The sequence below is a fragment of the Sapajus apella genome, unplaced genomic scaffold (genome assembly GCF_009761245.1).
Source record: "Sapajus apella isolate SASKATOON/1434 unplaced genomic scaffold, GSC_monkey_1.0 scaffold128, whole genome shotgun sequence".
Lineage (NCBI taxonomy): Eukaryota > Metazoa > Chordata > Mammalia > Primates > Cebidae > Sapajus > Sapajus apella.
Window position 1 is genome coordinate 99,897 of NW_022437068.1, and position 21,041 is coordinate 120,937.

General features: G+C 47.9%; 1 protein-coding gene across 1 annotated transcript in view; it reads left to right on the forward strand.

Annotated features, from left to right (window-relative positions):
- Window positions 1-21,041, forward strand: part of SLC6A11 (solute carrier family 6 member 11) — a 116,267-nt gene that overhangs the window by 23,942 nt on the left and 71,284 nt on the right. The window contains exon 5 of the mRNA XM_032262239.1: window positions 221-353. Coding sequence (XP_032118130.1) covers window positions 221-353 — 133 coding nt within the window. The remainder of the gene's footprint in view (window positions 1-220; window positions 354-21,041) is intronic.

A 21,041-nucleotide genomic window follows, 5' to 3' on the forward strand; every position in this document is an offset into this window, starting at 1 on the left:
TACCTGTCTTTTCCCCTAGAGAGTGCATTCATAATCCAAGCTCCCCAGGGCTGGGTCTAGCTCCTCTTGGAGGCCCCACGTCCTCCTCAGAGGAGATATTTGGGCCATGGTGGACATGGGTGAATGAGCACATGGGCCCATCCCTGCTCCTCTGTAGCACTAGCTTTGCTGAAGATAAGCCAGCCCCAGCCCCAGTGACTCTCCACCCTCCCTTCTGCAGGCGCCGGGTCCTGGCCATCTCTGATGGGATCGAGCACATTGGGAACCTCCGCTGGGAGCTGGCCTTGTGTCTCCTGGCAGCCTGGACCATCTGTTACTTCTGTATCTGGAAGGGGACCAAGTCTACAGGAAAGGTAAGAGGTCGATCTTCAAGCAGCTAACCGTGGCAGAAGAAGGCATGAGCTCACGGATGACCCAGAGAATAACGGGGAGTTCATGTTGCAGAGGCCAGCAGTTAAGTTGGGAGCGGGGAGGAACACTGGACCAGAGTGAGCTCTACCCACCCTCACCACTTATTGACCGCTCACCTTAGGATGGTTCAGTTTTACCTTCTGAGCCTCAGTTTGCACGTCTCTGAAATAATAAAGCCTTGCCCTGTCTGTCCTATTGAGTTGGGAGTTATGCAAGGTAAAGGGGTAAAGTGCTTTGAAAACTGGGAAATGCTGAACTGCTTCAATGATTCTTTGGTAATGAAGACAGGGTTCCAGGTGTGTGAGAGGGCAGGTGATGTGCTGGCTGCCTCCACTGACAGACCCCAAGATCTCAGGGGTGTATTTCTCCCTCACCTGGAGTCTGGAGGGAAGAGCAGCCACTTCATCTTGCAGCCTTGTGTGCCACCTGCACCAAGCGGCCTCCAGGGTTGCTGCCTCATCAGGGAAGAGAAACAGGAGGAGGCTAGCTCTTAACTGCCATGGCCTGGGAGTTCCACGTGGCTCTTCCACTCACAGGCTGTTGGCCAGAGCCTGAGACACAGTGTTACCTACTGCACAGGGGCTGGGAAGCAGAGGGGAGTGTGGGAACATCTGGGGAGTTGACACGCTGTCCACTGTGAGGATCAGTACAGAGGTTAGAAATGTGTGGCACCTGGCCAAGTCCAACTCACTTCTGTGTTTACTTTAAAAAGGCGGGGAGGGGAAGAATTCGTTGACAACATTCTGAAATCAGGAGATTTCATGTGGAAAAAAGAAATCTGATTCTGGCATCCCTTGGAAAGTGAGATTTGGCAGCCCTGGACTTGCCTGCCCACACAGCGGCGTGTGTTTGAACTGAGCAGCCACCACCTCCTTCCAGGGGGCTCTGGTTGGCCACAGTCCCCACCATTCCCTGTCGCCCCCAATCCTGTGGCTGAGTGTCAGTGCCAACGTTTCCTCATTCTGCTATTCATTTTTTTTCTTGTGGAAAATAGGGAAATGAAGCATCTCTTAGACCTGGGTTCCGCTGACCACATCCCTGCCTGCCTCCCTGCTTCCTATAGGCAGTTGCCCATAAACTCTAAGTTCTTGGCTGGGGCAGCTGCTGGAGATAAAACCTCCAAGGAAACAGGAACTTAACAACCCTGGGCCCTTTTCCAAAAGATGTTCCCCTTAGCTCCCACAGTGGTGGGTAGGATGAAGAAGAAACTGCTAGAACGTTTGAGGTGGGCGGATCTGCAGGAGGGAAGCCAAGGTGCCCCGTGCTACGAGCTGTCCGGAAGCTGAGGGTGCACTTAAAACAGCCACACGGATGCAGGGGGACCGCAGAAAGTAGAGCAGACACTCTCATGTCCCTGCAGCCAAAGTGATTTTGCTTACCTTTGCTTTTTGTAGTTTGTATCATGAAGACAATAGGATTTTTCTTTTTCCAACTATAAAATTGTGGTCATTATTAATCTACTTCTTCAGACTCCACACACAGTCTCCCATCCTCCTCCTTGCTGCCTCTTCCGAGAAAAAAGCCAGAGGTAATCAGAGCAAGGATTCAAACCCCAGGTATTATACCTCTCTAGTCATGACCTTGGGCATGTCGCTCAACTTCTCTGAGCCTCAGTTTCCTCTTCTGTAAGACATGATTGATAAGTGAGCTTAGCACCACATGGGGCAGTTGTGAGGATGAAATGTGAGGATAGTTGAGTATGGTCAGTGCTCAGCAGAGTGAGTTACTAATAGTAAATGCTGAGTAAATGGCAATCTTTAAAAATCTCATCACAAAGATAATTCAAGTCGTTGTTTCTGAGTATTTACTATATGAAAGTGCTTCGTGAACTGTGAAGAGAAGGGAGGAGGTATCATGGTTGGTATTATTACTACCTCTTCTGTGGTTACCACCCCTTGGGAGTTGACACAGAGGCCTATGGGGCTTGGCTGGGTGGCAGCTTTGCATGGGTGCAGGGAAGGCTGCTGCACGAGGTTTGTGTGTGAACATGTGTGGGCTGTTCCAGGACCTCATATGGCCTTGAGCTCCAGGGCCCAGGCTGTGGGCTATAGCCCTGCGGTTTTGCTTGGCCGTAATGAAGAGGCTCAGTCCCACAGTGGGGCCCTTTACTGCTGGCTGGGCAATTGAGCCTGAGTGTTAGAGAATTCTAATGCAGAAATTGAGTTCGAGGAAGGGCAGGCAGCTATGGTCTTGGAGATTTCAGAAGAGGCTTATGGGGAAGGCAAGGGAGCAAACACTTACCCACTGCCTTCCACTCCCTGGCACCTTGCAAGTGCTTCAGATCCTCACAGTCTGGGGAGCTGCTGCCTCTCCCTTACCAGTGGAGAACCTGGGGCTGAGGGAGGGTGGGCTGCTGGCCATAGTTGCATGGTGACCCTGCCTCAATACTGACCCCAGGCTACTCCCTCCGTCCCTCTCTTTGGACTCTCGATTAAGGGGTAGAACATTGCATTGTTTTGAGTGTCCTTTCACACATCTTCCCTGAACCTCCTGTTTCTCATCTCTGGTAGAAGTGGTAGTGATGACAATATGATAATCATCGGCAGTAATGGTTAATATTTATGAGTTCTTCCTTTGGTAGAAGTGGTATTGATGACAGTGTGGTAATCATCAGCAGTAATGGTTAATATTTATGAGTGCTTCCTTTGTGCTTCACATGCCTGCTCCATTTATGCTTTGAACAGCCCCATGAGATGGGAGCTATCATTATCCCCATTTTACAGATGAGGAAACCGAGGCATGGAGGGATTCAGTAACTTGCTCAAGGACCCTCCGGTAAGGAGCAGAAGACTGGGATTAACTCCCAGCATTGGTGACCATGCAGCCCATGTCCTGGATAGGCTACTGTCATGCCTGTCACCTGCAGTGTAGAGACTATGGCTATTTTCTTATGGACTGGTTATGAAGAGGTATTTAATGAGACAGCACATAGTAGGTACTTAATGCTTATTGGTTGCAGCTCTTTCTAAATGGTGCTTTCAAGGGAAATGCTGAAACCACATGAGCCAATTAAGTATTTTCCTGAAGACTGGATTTCTCCCCCATGTGTCCTTTGCCCAAGGCCAGCATTAGTATCCTGGATGAGATGTGGTTTGCTGGAGCTGTGAGAATCCTTAGAAATGGTTTGGTCCACCTCTGCCCTTATTTTATGGATGGAGAAACTGAGGCTCGGAGAGTGGAAGGGCCTTGCCTGAGGTCACATAGTTAGTAAGTGTCAGGCCAGGAGTGAGAGACTGGTCCCCAATTTCTCAGCTCGTTATGAATGTTGAGGTTCTGTGGGGCACATCTGGCAGTTTAGAGAAACCCCAAGTCCATGGATTGGTAGGTAGACTTTTCAGGGGAGGATCTCGCACTTTTGTTCCTGTTTATGTCTTGCTTCACTTTGGAGAGGAGCCTAGCATCCAAAGGTTTTTTGGGTTCTGTACAAACAGAAACAGCTAAAAATAAAACATTGGGTCATTTGAAACTTCCCAAGTGGGCAAAGGTCACCCCTGTCCCCGGCCTCTGGGACCCTAGCCAGAGCCTTTTTCATGAGGCTGTTCAAGGAGGAAGAAACCCATCTCCCAGCTACTGTCCAGCTGCGACTGGGTTGGTATTCCCTCTTCATCTCTTCCCTGAAGTTCCAGCTTGCTGCCCATACTCAAGCCTCAGCACAAATTTCCATTTATAATAAATATTCATTAATTCAAGAAGAAGTCCCCAGACCCCGCCTTTCTCCAGGGGATATTTAAAAAACAATATTCCCAACTTTAAGTCAATTCAATGAGCATTTCGCCTACTCAGGGAGGCAGACACTGTAGACCTGGCCTTTCAGCAGGTGGTTCTCTAAGTGGGGATTTGGGATCAGGTCACGAATAAGTTGATCCCAAATGGGGCTATAGCAACACCAGGGGTGAAGTCCCAGCAGCACTGCCTGCCATGAGCGTCTCCCCACCGACAACATCCACACATGTTCTTCTCCCAGTATGCCTCACAATCTTTTGACATTAGGCATGTGGGATCTCCCCCAGTCCCTGGGGTCCGATGAGCAATCTGTACTCTCAGAAGCAGCTATTTGAGCTGCAGGGAGATCCCCTACATCCCAGCTTCAGTAGGTAGCAAGATGCCTGCCACTGACTGTTGCTTCATAGGCATTTGTTGAATCAGTGAATCCCTTCTGTTCCCTGGGCTCCCTGGAAGGCGCCGGGAATACACTGGAGAGACACTGGACAGCCTTGTCCCCACAGAGCATGCGGCCTGCTAAGGTGGGGTTCAGAGTAAGCAGTTTAACTCTGAGTATTAGTTCTAGCATTATACAATACAACTTGGGGATTCTCGTGGCTGAGAATTGGCTCCAGAATATTGGAATGTAGCATGTCAGAGTTGGGAGGGATCTTGGTCTTGAAGTCCAAATCTGTTTTATAAATAAGTGAATAAAGGCCCAGAGAGGTTGCAAAATTTGCCCAAGCCCACCCCACTTGGAAGGAGCCAAGCTGGAACTCAGATCCGGGCTGCCTTCCCTAAGCCTGGGCTTTGCCTGTTCTGTACCTCCAGATTGGAGTTAATGTGCAGATTCAACACAGATACATTGATCGTAGTTCTGAGCTCACGGTAGGTGCTCATTAAGCAGTTTATCTCCCTGCTCCAGTAAAATACCTGCAGTTTTAGTTCTTCATAGATATTTTCCATCACTGTAGACGCTATTGGAAATTTCAGAAATCTTCTATGGAAAAAAAGGCTTTCTTAATTGTATATTAAGTCCTGAGAAAGCATAGGATTCTAAAGTGCTTGCATTCTTCAGGAGGAACCTTCCAGACTGTTTGTATCTTCTGGATGATAAACAATTTCACTCTGGATCATTGGAATGGGGTTAACTGAAATTAAGTGACCACAAAATAGAGACATCTTCACTATTTTCCTATGTCTTTTTTTTTTTTCCGTCAACTGAATCCATCTTGCCCATCCCTGCCACCCGCTCCTTCTCGTAGTCTCCTGGGCCTGAAACCACTCAGCCATGTTGGACACCACTCATCCAATTATTGACCAAGTCTATTTTTGTTTAAAAAGAAAAACACCAAAAACATCCTATCCTCTCCATTTTTGTTTCCTACCCACACATTCAAGAAACGTTGAACCTTCAGTTGCTCCCTAGTACCTCCAGAATGAAAATTGCCCTTAGAATTTCCCATTTGTATAAACATTGCTGACATGCAGAATGATACAACTGAAATGCTTTATATTCTATGAAACAACAATTTTACATAAACTCAAAATTATAAATTCTATCTTATGCCACAGCATGTACAGCAATATTAGGTTTTGTGATATTTTTCTAGTATCTCCGTGAATATTTGTTGAAGCCAAAAAAAAAAAAAAAGAAACCTTTCATTACTCTGTGTCCTTCTCTTGTGGTTTTGGTAAGCCTTAATCTAATCCAGGGATTGGCCAACTATGGTTTTAGAGCCAAATCCAGCCTGCTGCCTGCTTTTGTAAATAAAGTTTTATTGGAACACAGCCACATCCATTCACCCACATATTATCCATGGCTGCTTTTGTGCTTCTACGGAGGCAGTGTGGAGTAATTGCAGCAGAGACTATGTGGCCCATAAAACCGAATATATCTGTGACTTGACCCTTTACAGAAAAAATTTGTGGACTGATGGTCTAATTTATTAAAATAATTTATGCAAATGAATTCCCACTAAGAGGCTAATATATAAATTGCTATCACTCAAAGTATGCCATTTCAAATATTAAAAAGCAACATGACGGTTTTCAGTAGAGAGATTTTCTGAAGAATCCTTAAGAATTTCACTCCGGCCTTCCAGCCCCAAATGGGATTTTCCTGTGTCCACATGTTCACTTGCTGGAGAGGTTGCTCATTCACTCACTCATGCATTCACTCACCCAGCAAGTGTTTACTGTGCACCTGCTATGCCAGGCACCAGGCTGGGGATTCTTTTCAGTGGTGAGTGCACCAGGCTGTGTGGCTTACCTTGGAATAGGGAGATGAAAAATAAGCAACATAAGTACAATGGGAGGGAGCATGGGCTGGGAGAGGGAAGCATGAGGGCAGGTGACCTCCTCAGAGAGGCCAAGGATGGCTTCTGTCGGCGATGGGAAAGATGGGACCGGGCCAGTGAGGAGTGGCACATGTGAAGTCTCCAGTGGGAAGGACCTGGTGAACTTGTGAGGCAAAGCGAAGTCAGTGACTGAGAAGGATGGTGGCATGAGATCAGAAGGGAAGTGGCACAGGTCAGGCCTCGTCGAATTTTTTCTAAGTGCGTTGGAGAACCACTGCAGGTTTTCCTGCAGGGGTAGCCTGGTCTGTTTTCATCCCTGCAAGCTGGTTCTGGCTGCTTGTTGTGAATGGACTGCTGGGGAGTGAAGGGGCTGTGGCAGGGAGCTCTGTTAGCATAGGACCAGGGAGGAGGTGGCAGGAGAACGGAGAGAGGTGATCAGGTCAGAGACCTCTCGGGGTTTCATCCTTGTTCTGCAGATCTGGTTCCATATAAGATTTTGAGACCTTGCTGTCCTTTGCCTTTTGAACAGGGGTGGCTGGTCTGGCATTTGGCCCGGACACTGCCCTCTGCAGACAGCCACCCGCACCCAGCAGACAGTCAGAGTGCCCCCCTATGCTGCCCCTACATCCTCCCCAGCTGGCTCCTGTTCTTTGCTCTCCCTACTGCCTGGTTCCTTCTTCTGTCCTTCTCTTGGTGGATGATTTATGGATTTTTCCCCCTCATTTCCTGGTCTCCAAGAGCAGTGGCTGGGAGGGGAGGGCACTGCAGAAACAATTCTGGTCCCTTCCCCACCTCCTCCTATTGCCACTTTAAAGGAAGCTGCAGGATTAGCTTGGATTTTAAGAAGAATCATGTCTTTTCACTGCTTTGGGGCTCTGTTTTTATTCTTTTCAAAGCTCCAGGACACCAAGGCAAGGAAAAAAAACCACACACACACACACACACACAGACAGACAGACACACTCACACAGAAACAGCTGCAAAAAGCCTTGAATTGATTTTTTTTTCTTTCCCTTCCTTCATTCACTCACAAGTAGAGGAATTGGAGGTGGCACAGGACTCTTAAGCAGATCGTGTCGTCTGGAGGATGGTCATTACAAGGCCAAGGCCTTAGTGGTGCCTTCTTCCCTCCAGGCCCTGCTCTAAACCTTTAACTCATTCAGTGCTCACAACAACCGTATGGGGAAGGTGCGAGGATTGTCTCCATTTCACAGATGAGAAAACAAAGCTGCATGGTGTGTAAGCCTTAAAATTGTGGGGGGATGGTGTCAGAGCCCATCAGGGTCAGGGAGAAGCTGGGAGGGGCCCTTGGCCACTGGGCAGGGGGGCAGCATTTGCAGGTGAGGGCACCTGCTGCAGCCAGCAGGTCTTGGATCTACAAATGGAGTCACTGCTCAGAGGGGCTGCAGGCAGCTCCTCCCCTCCCCCACTGCCACCAAGGTGGGCTGGAGCACCAGCGGGGAGAGCCATCAGGAACTGTACACAGAAAATTTATTCTTCAGCAACACCCTATAAAGTGTCTAATGGCTCAATGAGGCATAAAACAGGAGTAGAAGGGGCTTGGGAAATAAAAGGATGCGTGAAAGAGCAGAGGACAGGCCCAGGAAAGGAACTGGGCAGCGCTGTCTCTGGGCCCTCAAGTGGCCTTTGTTGCAGTCTCAAGCGAGAGGAGAGCTGTCTTGGTGGCAGGACTCTCTCAGCGGCCCAGGCCGATGTCTGTATTCAGAGAGGAAACTAGAGCGTTCATGAGATGCATGCAGAATGCCCAGGCAGCCGAAGAGGAGAGCCCCTGCCCCAGGGCCCCGAACCCAAGGACACCGAAGCCGCCATGGCGTTGAGAGCGCTTCTCACACCACGGTGGTTTGGGGAGAGCCGTAGATTGTGACATTAAGTCAAAAGAGTTCAGCATCTTGATTCAGCCCTTTCTCTGGCCTTGAATGACAGGGCTTCACCTTTAGCGGGAACCCTGGCAGCGAGGAAGCTTGGAAAGGAGGGAAGTTTTTCGACTTGGTAATACTGTCTTTATTAAAGCACAAAGGCCCCCCCCAAAGTCCCAGTGATTGCTGGGGTGGGGGGGGATTCTGTGGCTGGCAGCCTGGAGAAGGCTGGGAGTCCCAGTGGAGGGGGTGGCGGGCAGTGGTGCTGCAGTTAACCCTTACCAAGCCCCTCCCGGCACCTGGTGCCTGTGCAGTGCTGTCCCTGTGCGTGGGTCTCCCTGGGAAACGGGAAGCCACCCTCCTGTTTGGCAGGCACCGAATAATCAAAGTAGCTTTGCTCTCAGCACAGGATGAGGCACAGTGCTTTTGGAAAACTAAGCCAGAAACGAGCAGGGAATTTATTTTGTATCTACTGAATATTAGCTCTGTGCTAGGTGCTGTGGGGAATGGTAAAAGAATGATTAGCTCTCAAGAATTGGGGAAAGAAGATAAGATGAGGCAAGGATGGTGGCCAAGAGGAATGGAATGAGCAGGAGCTGGAAGTCTGGAGCCCTGCCCTGCCACGCCACTTGCCAACTGTGTGAGTTAGTGTGGGCCATCCAGGGCTGCTTCACCTCTCTGGGCCTTAGTTTCTCCTGCTGTCAGGGTGAAAGCATGACATATGCAGTGACAGTGGAGTGTTGTCACTTGTGAAGGAACGAGCCCAGGCTGGGATGACTGAGTCGAGTGAGCCTGGCAGCCACAGAGGGCTGTGGTGGAGGAAGACACCCCGGGGCTAGTATGTCTGGGCAGCTCCAGGCAGGGGGACCTGAGAGCTGCCTTGGACAGATGTAGCAAGAACAGTGATGAGCAAAGGCTCAAAGGGGCATTTGAGGTTGCAGGGAGAGATGACGTGAGCCTGGGACTGGATGGCTAAGCCGCAGCTGGCATCTTGCAGGGGCACCCCTACTTGCTGTCGCCTGTGGGCAATGGCCCGCTCACCCCAGCGCAGTCGGGATTGATGTGGAGCTGTGTCCCCCTGCCAAGGCCACCCCTCCCCTCCATCCCTGTTGCCACCCATGTCAGTCAGCATCCAACCAGAGAAGCAGAACCAGTAGGAGGTATAGAGGAAAAGCTCCAGTAGAGGAATCGGTGACTGTGGGAGCAGGCCATCTGGAGGGGCAGGCTGGGACTCTTCGCACAGCTGAAGCTGCTATCAGAATGTCTGCTGACAGGCAGAGTGTCTTCCTCGTTGGGGAAGTCTCAGCTGTGCTCTGTAGGCCTTTCATCTGAGTGACTGAGGCCCAGCCTGGTTATCCCACATAATCTCCTGGATGTAGTGTCACCTGACCATGCCATAGCCTTAGCCACCTTGCACATATTAGAGCCAGCACAGCACCTTCATGCAGGTGTGCCCTGCCTCACAACTGGATAGTGTGGCACCAGTGGGTCACCCTACTGTGCACCCTGCCGGGCCCTGGCTGTTTTGTGTGCCACGGCCAGACTCAGCTTCCTTCCATACAGCTTTCATTGTGTAGCTCTCCCCTCAGAACCAGGCAGTAACTCCCCATCACCTATGGCACTGAAACTGATTTTTAAAAATTATCCAAACAATACTTTTAATAAGCTACTTCCAAGCAAAAGAATAGTCTCCCCCAGTCCCACCACCATACATTCTCTCATTGTTTATGTGTTTCCCTCTGATCCTTAACATGTGTAATCAGAGCTAACGCTTTTGGAGCCTTGGCCACAGGCAGGTGTTGTGCTAAGTACCATGCAGCATCATCTCTGTTAATTTTCCCAACAGCCTCCCAGGGCCTCATGCTGTTATCCTCCTCTCACCTTCTCTAAGGCAGAAAGAGGCTAAGGGACCCATTTGAGGTCTCAGAGACAGCAAGTAATAGAGCCATCATGCAGATGCAGATCTGTGTTGTTCCAGAGTCCTTGCCCTCATATCACACCTGAGCCCAGCATTCAAGGTCCTTCTCCATTTTGGCCCACTTGTAGTGTAGACTTAGTATATTTATAACTTTACTGTATGTTTATACACATGTCTGTCCCATTATAAAATAAGCTCCTGAAGGACAGAGTGCATGGTGCTGAACCTGGTGCCTAAATAAAAAAATGATGAATAGGTGAGTAGATGGATGGGTACATGAGTAGATGGGTGGATGGGTGGGTAAGTAGATGGATGGGTGAGTGAGTAGATGGATGGGCGGATGAGTAGATGGATGGGTGAGTGAGTAGATGGATGGGTGAGTGAGTAGATGGATGGGTGAGTGAGTAGAGTAGATGGATGGGTGAGTGAGTAGGTGGATGGGTGAGTGGGTAGATGGATGGGCGGATGAGTAGATGGATCGTTGGGCGAGTAGATGGATGGGCAGATGAGTAGATGGATGGGTGAGTGAGTAGATGGATGGGTGAGTGAGTAGATGGATGGGTGGATGGGTGGGTGAGTATATGGGTGAATGAGTGAGTAGATGGATGGGTGGGTGAGTGGTTGAGTAGATGGATAGGTGGATGGCTGGGTGAGTAGGTGGATGGGTGGATGTGTGGGTGAGTAGGTGGACGGGTGGGTGAGTAGATGGATGGGTGGTTGAGTAGGTGGACGGGTGGGTAAGTAGATGGATGGGTGGGTGAGTAGATGGATGGGTGGATAAGTAGATGGATGGGTGGGTGAGTAGATGGGTGGATGGGTGTGTAGATGGATGGGTAGATGGGTGGGTAAGTAGATGGATGGGTGAGTGAGTAGATGGATTGGCGGGCGAGTAGACGGATGGGTGGATGGGTGGGTGAGTAGGTGGATGGATAGGTGAGTAGGCGGGTAGGCAGATAGGTGGAAAATGGGGAGATGGATGGGGGGCAGTGAATGGTTGTGTAGATGGATGGACAGAGGAATAATCAGCAAATTCAGTTCTCTAACTTTACTAATGAGACTGTGATATTCTTGAGAACACACAGGTGACAATTAGCTAAGTGAAATATCTCCTGTTGATACAGCACTCTGTGGAGTAAATACTAATCACTCCATTTTGCAGATGTGAAAAACTGAGGCTCTAAAGTTTCACGTAATGGAATGAGGCCAATTTTTAGTGGCAGAACTATGATAATGAATCTAGAGCAGCTTTCTGCCTCTAGAATACTGCACAGACCTAGATTCTCCATCCCTTACTTCATCCCTTTTGTTTCTTTTGTTTCTGCCACATCCTGCTGTCTTTTGCTCCTGCAGAAAGCCTTCCCTGACTTCCCCCACCCTCACCCTTCTTGGCCGTCTCCTCACTCCTGCCACAGCTCTTGTCAGCAGCAGCATCCAGCTGCACATCCCCGAGTTTGCCTCTTAGTCTGTGTCGAGCTTGTGGATCCAGGAAGATTTCTTACTCCAGAAGACGAATATTTATTAAGCCTGCCCTGTGTACCATGTCCTGTGCTAGGCACTGCAGATAACAACTCTAAACAAGATTACAGGCTGGAGTGCAAGTCAGACTAGTAAACAGACAGTTACAAAATCTTCCTTTGGTAAAGACAAACATGGCCCTGGGAAGGCAGTGGCATTAAGCTGGGGGGTGAAATGTGGACAGTTGTTAATTTCCCAGAAGCAGGAGAGATAAGGGATTCCAGGGAAAAGAAACCATATGTACAATGATCAGAAAGCTAAACTCCTTCCCTTTTCCCTCTCTCCTCTCTTCTATTTTCCTTCCTCTTTCCTTGTGTTGATTGAGAACCCATTGCATGCCAGGGACTCTAAGTGCATGTATTTTTATTCCTCGTGTGAGCCACATGGGAAGTGCTATGAGTGGTCACTTGTTGATTGATTCAATCAGCCAGCAAGTATGTGATGCCTGTCATGTGCCAGCACCTGTTTGATTGGGATGAAAATGCTAGCATTTCTTGACCATCACTCAACCAGCAGTGAAGTTGCTCTTCTCCTTCACCCCTGATGGTGGCTAAGGGAAGAACAGAGGGAAAACTTGTCTTGGGAAAGAGGAGTGACAGTCGAGGCAGGTTTGATAGAAATTGTGTGTGGTTCCGCGTGTGCAGCTCTGGGCGTGAGACCCTTGTCTGATGACCAGGAGCAAATGGAGGGAGACTGCAGGTTGAGAGGGAAGCAGGGAAATGATGGGTAGAGAGAGTCCCAGAAGCAGTGGATTCAGACAGACCCAGGTCCTTCCTGCTGAGCTGAGGCACATTGTTTACAGAGCACCTGCCACATGCTGGACTTTAGCCTGGGCCCTCCACTTTCATGATTTAACTTTCACGGCAGACTATTGGGTGAGTGTTGGCAAATCCACTTTACAAACGAAGGTATTGAGAGCCAGAGAGGTACGTGATGTGCACAGGGTCACACAGCTAGTGGAGGAGTCAGGATTTAAATCCAGGTCTACCAAGGTGGACCCCCAAACCAATGCTTTTCCCTCTGGTACCCACAGAGTCCTCAACAAGCATTGGCCCTCCCTCTTTGCCTTGGCAGACATTTCCCCACCTATCAGGCCAAGCGTTTATGATGTGCTGGGTACCCGTGGTGGGCTGGGTAATTTGAAAATGGACAGGCGGGAGAGAGCAGAGCCTATGGGCTCTGCCACCTCTGGAGGCAGGCAGGCCCTGGCTGAATGGTAGCTCTGCCTCCACGGTGACCTTGGGCCCAGGCCTTCTTTTCCTCTGAGCTGTTTCCTCAGCTTTACCTGGGGACACGGAGAGACCCCATCTCCCGTGTTGTTACAGGCTCAAGTGAGGCGATGTGTGGAAATGCACCCCCCATGCTTGCATGCAGGGAATGCCCCAATGTTAATTTCATTATTATTGCTTATAATTTTCACAAATCCATGCTCCAGCTTCAAAGTTCTCTAGATTTAGTGGTGATGTAAGATTGGATTCACTCACCTGAAGATAATCAACATGATTCTGTAGTAAATATTGTCAAATCCTGGCACAGTCTGTGTTGGTACAGAGTTTGGATAAGGAGGTGATAGCGGCCCCCAGTGGTCTGGAAAGGCCTCCTGGAAGAGGTGTGATTTCAGTATCACTTTGAGCAAGGGGAGGGGCTCAAACTGGACCTCACATTGGAGGAGGGGTGCGGAAAGGGAGAGCCAAGGATGGCTATAGGGGTTGCAAGCCATAGGCTGGGCCAGACTTCAGAGTAGGGGAAGCACAATTGCCAGAGGAAGGTCCCATGCGCAGAGGGGAGCCATTGATGATTCCTGAGCAGGGGGTGTATTTTGGGAAAGTGGAGGTGGCACCGATAGGCCTCACATTGTGCTCTATGCTGGGTAGCAGCTGTCTTCCTTCCTGTTCAACAACCCCAATGTGTAATGAACTAGAACCCCCAGTGAGAACATTGGAGCAGACGATAATTCACTCAGCTGAAGCCAGACAAGAGCCTTATCCTGAATCACAATTAACTTGTGTCACAATTGTGATTGGCTCAGTGTATTGGTAATAATAGTACCAACATCTAGGAAACAAATGCTTACTTAATGCCAGCCATGGTGCCAGGACTTTTACAAGCCACTCACAGACCCTGCACTCCTTGTTTGTGACAAGGATTTTGTAACATGGCTTTTGTCACCCTGAAATGCAAGTCATAAATAATCTGCCTGCATAGATAAGTTTAAGGAAATTGATATGATGCCCTAGCTATGTTATAAAGGAAAAGCAAAAAGAGAGCAACTTATAAATAAAACAGCATGTATTTCAATATGTAAATGCTTGAGCACACAAAAAAACATAATGAAGTAGTCAGGTGCTGGCACCAGCTTGTAAGAAATACATATGTATGTGAGACAAGAGAGCCGACGCACCACTGAATATTGCCTGTACTTTTTCACCATGTTTTACATCTTTAAAGAAGAACTAGCCACATGTGTTATTATAGAATCACCAGGAATGCAATAGCTATAATAGTGACTAATGCAAGGGTGTTGTGTGAATCGCTCACATTCCACAGGCAGTACAGATATTAGTGACATGATTTTTCTGAAATGATAAACAATGCTTGGTAAAGTACTGAATTAAAGAGACAGCCTTTCAATTTACATGGTAACTGCATTTCTGGAAAATTCAGTCTATATTAAAATGAGGATAAAAAAAACTTTGAGGATATATGTAAAACAGAGTTAGCTTCTCACTTGAATAATTATAAACAGCTCCTCCCTTCCCCACAGGAAGTGGAACTTGTAGAAATCGTGAGAAGCAGGACATTTGTTTGCTGTATGGGGATGGTCCCACACACCATAGGATTCCCACCATCTCTAGTTATTGGCCATCAAATGCATCACCTCCATCTTTGTGATGACTCTAAATGCCTCTGCATGTCTCCAGGTTGCCCCTTAGAGGATGCACTGTTCTTGTTGCAACCACTAACTTACATCATGTCATTTAATCTTCACAATAATCCTTTCAAATTGGTATTTTTGTTCCCATTTTATAGGTGGGCACACTGAGGCTTAGTGAGGTACAATAACCTGCTCAAGTTCACAGAGCTGGGACTGGAACCCACTCTGTTTTTCTGCCTCACCATGGCATTTAATACTGTGTTATTATTTTACAGAGCTATGTGCCTTCAAATTAATTCAATGTGTACTTGTTAAACACCTACTGGGTTTTAGGTATTCTGGTAAGGAGTTATAGAGGCAAATATCTAAGACTTGGCCATGTGCAGCATATAGAATTTTCCAGAGAGACAGAACATGGCTCTGGAAAGGAATAGAACAAGTTCTTTTTGCCCAGAGTAGCAGTCCTCAAGGGTGTGTGAAGAGAAACAGTCTGGATTAGTAGGTAGAGACCAGCTTAGGAAGGGCTTATAGACAAGTCTAGTAAGAAATTGAGAGCAATGGAGAGGCACTGAAAGGCTTAAAGCCAGGAGATGTTATGACTAGGCTTTATAAAAAGGCCACTGTGAAATGTGGCATGTGGAATGAATAGGAGGGGGCTGAGACCAGAACACATGCTATTAAGCAGTTTGGGTAGAAGAGAGTGACAACTTTGAGGTGGAGAAAAGAGGAAGGATTTGTGAAATATGCAAGAGTATGAGTCAGCCCTCGGTGACCCAATGTAGAGGGTGAAGAAGACACAGCAGCCCAAAATGAAGCCTGTCTTCCTGGCTTGAGTGCCCAGTGCTCAGTGGTGCTGGTAGGTGAAATGGAAAAACATGGTAAAGGGAGAGGTTTGGCTGGAGTTGAAGGAGACCATTCTTTGGGGACCAAAGATGGAACTTGGGGAGCACCAGCATGTAAGGGGCTGAGAGGAAGAGGAAGCTGAAGGGTTCCCTGAGAATAAGGGAAATCCAGCCTAATGAGGCCTCAAGACGGGAGAAGGAGAGCAAGGGTCGTAAGATGTGTGCTGGGCTGGGCATGTCCATTGGAACTAGCTATACTGGGTTAAGAGCAGCTTCCATGGAGTGCTGGAGCTTCCAGGAAGTGGAGTCAGACTATGCATTTCTCCCTTTCAAAAGGTTTATCCTTGAAGAGGGGGAAGCAGGGAGGCTGAAATCAAAGAAGACACATGGAGGTTGTAGCTTGGATGATGCTGTTATCTAAAAAGGGGACACAGAAGGAGGAACAAATTTGGAGAAGACAGTAATTTTGGTGTTGAGTATGTGGAACTGTAGGTCTTCATAGGAAATTCGGGTAGACATATATAAAAGGGAGTTGAAAATATGGCTCTTAAATTCAAGAGATACCACTGCATGAGGAGGATTGAAGAGCATCAGTACACTGGTGGCTCCTAAACCCATAGGAATAGGTAAGAAAACCCAGGAGAGTGTTTAGAGAATAGGAATGGGGTGAGGCCCCACTTTTGGGAAGCAGTTTAGAAACCTGTAGAGAGCAGCTTCCTTTGAGAGCTACCTCTGAGGCAGGGCTTGTTCCTGTGCTTAACACAGTAGTTGGCAGATAACAGATACTAATTGAAGTTGGTTGATTCATTGGCTGTTTGGTTAATTGGTTGAAAGAATGCATGAAGAGGCAGGGCACAGTGGCTCAAGCCTGTAATCTCAACATTTTGGGAGGCCAAGGTAGGAGGATTGCTTGGGCCCAGGAGTTCAAGACCAATTCAACATAGCGAGATCCCATGTCTACAAATAATTTTAAAAATTAGCTGGGCATGGTGGTGAACACCTGCAGTCCTAGCTACTTTGGAGGCTGAGGTGGGGAATAACTTGGGCCCAGGAAGTCAAGGTTGCAGCAAGCAACAATTGTACCATTGCACTCTTAGCCTGAGCAATGGAGTCAGACTCTGTCTCAAAAAAAAAAAAAAAAAAAAAAAAAAAAAACATGAAGTAACAAATCTGTGAAAGAGACTTTAAAAAATTATGGAGAAAGGAAGCAGAAAACCAGAAAAGTCTAACGAAGGAAAGTTTTAAAGCTGCAAAGATAGGAGACGAGCAAGCATGAAGAAGCCATTAGGTTGGACTATTTTAATAATCCCTGGGGGGCCCTGGTGTTTTGTGGGATGGCTGCCAAGTAGAAAAGTGAAAGAGGATAGATTGTCTTCAGGCGAGGTGAGAACAAGAACTGAGCATTGATTCTTCTTCCAAGAAATGAAGCAGTTTTGAAAGGAGTATGTTGCAACCAGCATGCGTGAGCTGGGAAGGATCCATGTTGCTCAGGACCCCTGAGGAAGGGCCCAGGAGAGCCCAGAGTCCTTAGCCAATTGGATAGGTGGGAAGGGAGAGTCTGCCTTTCAGAACAGGGGATGGTTGCAGGAACCAGGCAGCATCTTGCTCTTTCTGGCTGCAGATGTGGTCCCTGAATATCGGATCCCTCCTCTCCACACCTCCATCACAAGCATGTTTAAGAGTGAGAGGACATGGGGTGGTGCTTCTCATCTGGCAGCGTCCCCCAACTGGCACATACTTGCCTGGGGAACGTGTGCTTTAATGGTGCCCTTGGTCGCCATGGTGACACCAACCTTCTAGTCTAAGAGAGATGGATGGGGTTTAAAGCATTATTAGTCACTGTTCCGAATATGTTTTCCGGGCAGTAAATAATGGCTCCTAATACCTGTGTAAGCTTGGCTGGGCACTGCATGGAATATTTATGTTGCTTGGGCTTGTTTTCATTTTGGGTTTGTTTTCTTCTCATGGTCTTTATGGTGGAGCTATGTAAAAATCAATAGCATTGACTCCCTAGCTAACCTTAATTCACCATGAAATAGGCTTAAACACTAAACTCCCTCCTCCGGTGAATTTTAGATATCCTGTGGACAAGGATTTAAATTGGGCTCAACCTTCTTAATGAGCATGGTTGCTATTTAAGTATCTTGTCACCCTTGCATACAAGGCTTGTGTCTTTCCCTGGAGGTGATTTTTCCCAGCCTGAAGAACTGCCTGCTTTGTGTTCTGGGCTCTTATTGCTTTAAGTACTTTCTTCATGTAGCACATTCTAGATCAGGACTCTGGAGCAATGGGAACATGCTGTTCCCCCTTTAAAGTTCAGTTCCAGGAGGAGCTCTCTGGCACACCACTGTCACCTGAGCTGCTCACACCACTGCATGTATCTGAGGCCCTCTGCTGCCATCCTGTTAACGATCAGTCATATGCATCTGTTCTAGGGTTAGCTCACATACCCTTGAGGGTAGGGACCCTGTTCATCCATCAGCGTGCTCTCAGAATCCAGCACAGGGCCTAGCACACTGTGGGCTCAGTGGATGGAATTTTACTGCAGGTGTTTTACTCTCAGATGGAAAGGCTGAAATGCGAACATGGACTGTTCACACCAAAGCCTATTGCAGACATATGGGGTTATGTCCTGTTATGTTCTGTTTGTTCTTACTGCATTATTAAGGTCTGAATTTATTCATTCATCAACTGTTTACCATCTATGTAGGTCTTCCCAGGAAGTGTTTCAGAGCCTGTAGAGATGAATAAAGCCCTTACCTTTGAGTAGGTAGCAAGTAAAGAGAAAGCCAGGTCTATGAACAGCTGACCGTATGAAATAAGGGCTAAGAGAAGGACGAAGGGGAGCTACTGTCTCCCAAGGGCTGATGTATCAGGTCACTGTACCTGGTGCCGTGTAGACATGGGCTCATTTAATTCTCACACCTACCATGAGAGGTGGGAGCTATGCTCTGTTTCACAGATTAAGAGCCTGAGGCTTAGAGAGATTGAGTTAATCTGCTACATTGCTATCCCCACTTTACAGAAGAGAATATCAAGACCTAGAAAGATAATAGCTTGCCAAGTCAGCCACCATGCATAGAGAGTACCAGAGGCTAGATGTGAACTTTGATTTTCTGAAGCCAAGATGGGTCCCTGGATCTGTATGCCACATTGCTCAGTGTGTTGTGGGCTGTGACAGGAGTGTTTCATTCTGCCTGGGTGGCCTCTTGCTAATTCCTGGAAGACATGGTCATTGAACTGGTCTTGAAGCTCAGCAAGATTTTCGTAGGTAGAGAGGAGGAAAGGACCTTCCTTTGCTTACCTCCACTGTCCTACTCAGGTGAAGGGTGACACAAAAGCAAGGGTTTGCAGGCAGGGAAGTGCAGGGTTTGTTCAGGGGACACAGGAGGACATGGTGTGAGATTAATGTACTTGGCTCATAGAGGAACTTGAACCTCCCAAGGGGTCCATTTAGTAGTTGAGGGCTTCAGGGTTGAATAACTCTGAGCTTGAATCCTGCCTTTATTTAGCTTTGCAACCATAGGTCAAATGCCCAACTTCTGGGTGTTTCAGTGTTCACCTCTGTGAAATGGGAATGATAGACTCTGTCTTCTAGAATTGGATAATGTAAGAATAAGGCACATTGAGCAGACAATAATTGTAAGTCCTATTGTTATTAGGCATCTCCTGATCTTCCATTTCTCCCAAATGAAGCATTTTCCCTCTTGAGCCCCCTGTGTCCAACTAGGATGTCTCTTATTCCCAAAATAATAGAGTCTTGGAATCTCAGGGATGGAATGAGCCGTGGGTGTAGGTATCTTTATGGTCCCGGCCACCTGTGAGAAGAAAGAGTGACACTATTCCCTAAGCTCCTAAGATGTTTGGTTTCTTACCTCAGCTCCTGATGATGCCTGACAGGAAAATGCCCCTCCCTTGTGACCTCTCAGGGCTGGGAGGGTTGTTTTCCTGTAAGTATCTGAGAAGTCTCAGCAACTTTCCCCTCATAACTGTGTGTGAGTCTCCAGAGACCGTGTACCCCTCAATAGAGAGCCTCCAAGCTCCTTCTTCACCAGGTTCCTGGCGCATCCCAAAGGTTGGAGATGTTCGTTGACCTTAGCTACTCCTGAAAGCCTGGCATCCCTCTTTATAGGGCAGGCTTCCTCCCTGTTGTGTGTGTCTATGATGGTGCAGTTGGGTCCCCTGCTTCCCTTCAACTCAGCTTTGAGTGCCTTCTATCATTTTTAATTGGAGTATGGTCTCATTTCGTTTCATCCAGATATAATTTTTTCCCTTCCATCTAGGCACTGTCTGCACCCTGGCCCATCAGCCACTATAGTTGGGACTTCAGAAAGGATTCTCATCCATAGTGGGCACTCTGGCTGACTCCCTCTGTCCTTCATTCCAGTCTGGCTGCTGCAGCTCCTCCAAACAGCTGTGTATACTTCTCCTCTGTCCTGAGGTCTTTCTTACCTCCGGGCTCTATTCACTCAGATGTTCCCAGCCAATGGCTTATCACCTCTTAACACCAGCCTTCCACTGCCACCCCCATCTATCAGGGAGAAGATCCATAAGGATTGTCAAGAGCCATTTCCCAGTGCCCCTCACAGCTGAGACAGGGCTGATTCCAGCCTCTTTGTCTGTAGTCATGAACACCCAAATGTGGTGTTCTCTGCCAGCCAAGGCTACTCGCCTGGGTTGGAGAGGCATTGCTTATTGCAGTGATGGTGAACAAAGGCAGTCAAAATCCTTCTAATTATTGAGCAGTCTTCGTGTCAGATGCTTTGCAGAGTGATCTCTAACCAATCCTCACGACATCATTTGAAATAGGCATTATCCTCATTTCACACACAAGGAAGATTGAGGCTCAGGAAGGTCTCATGGATCTTCAAGCCCATGCATGCGCCTTATGCGTGGTGATGGGACCCATGCCAAATTTGGCCATCCCATCAGGCTCATTTTAAACTGTGGCAGAGAAGGTTAAAACTGGCTTCCCAAGACATGGTGACATCTTGGGCAAAGCTGTTCTACCTACTCTTTATACAGACAAAACTTTCTGAAGACTTCCTGATTCCATTTATTGCTGTTCCTGGTTGACTCCAGGTGTAGAAGGTTGGTCACTCTTAAGGGTCCACCTTCAGCTCCTGGGTTGTCCTCAGAATCTTCTCTTCATGTTTGAGTAGAAGGAAACAGTGTGGACCATTTGGGCTAGTGCCTCCATCTGGTGAAAAACAACAAACCCAGGGCAGGAACAGGACTCACCCAAGATCTCAGAGGCAATTGGTGGTTACATATTTAGCTTCCATATTTGACTACTTGTAGTGGACACCTCAGAGAACCATAGCATAAACAGGAAAGTTTATTTCTCTCTCCCATGACAGCATGGGTGTGAGCTGTCTGGTTTCAGGGACCCAGACTCCTCCTGTTCTGTTGCTTTGCTTTCCTTACGGTGTTGCCCTCATTTTCATGGCCTAAGATGGCACAGGACTTTGTTTTCATTTCAGCCCATGGGAAGGGCAAGAAAGGAAGGATGGAATACAGCCCTCCCATTAAGGACATGACCTGGAAGCTGTACATGGCACTTTCATTTGTATCTTTTTGGCCAGAACATAGTCAGATAGG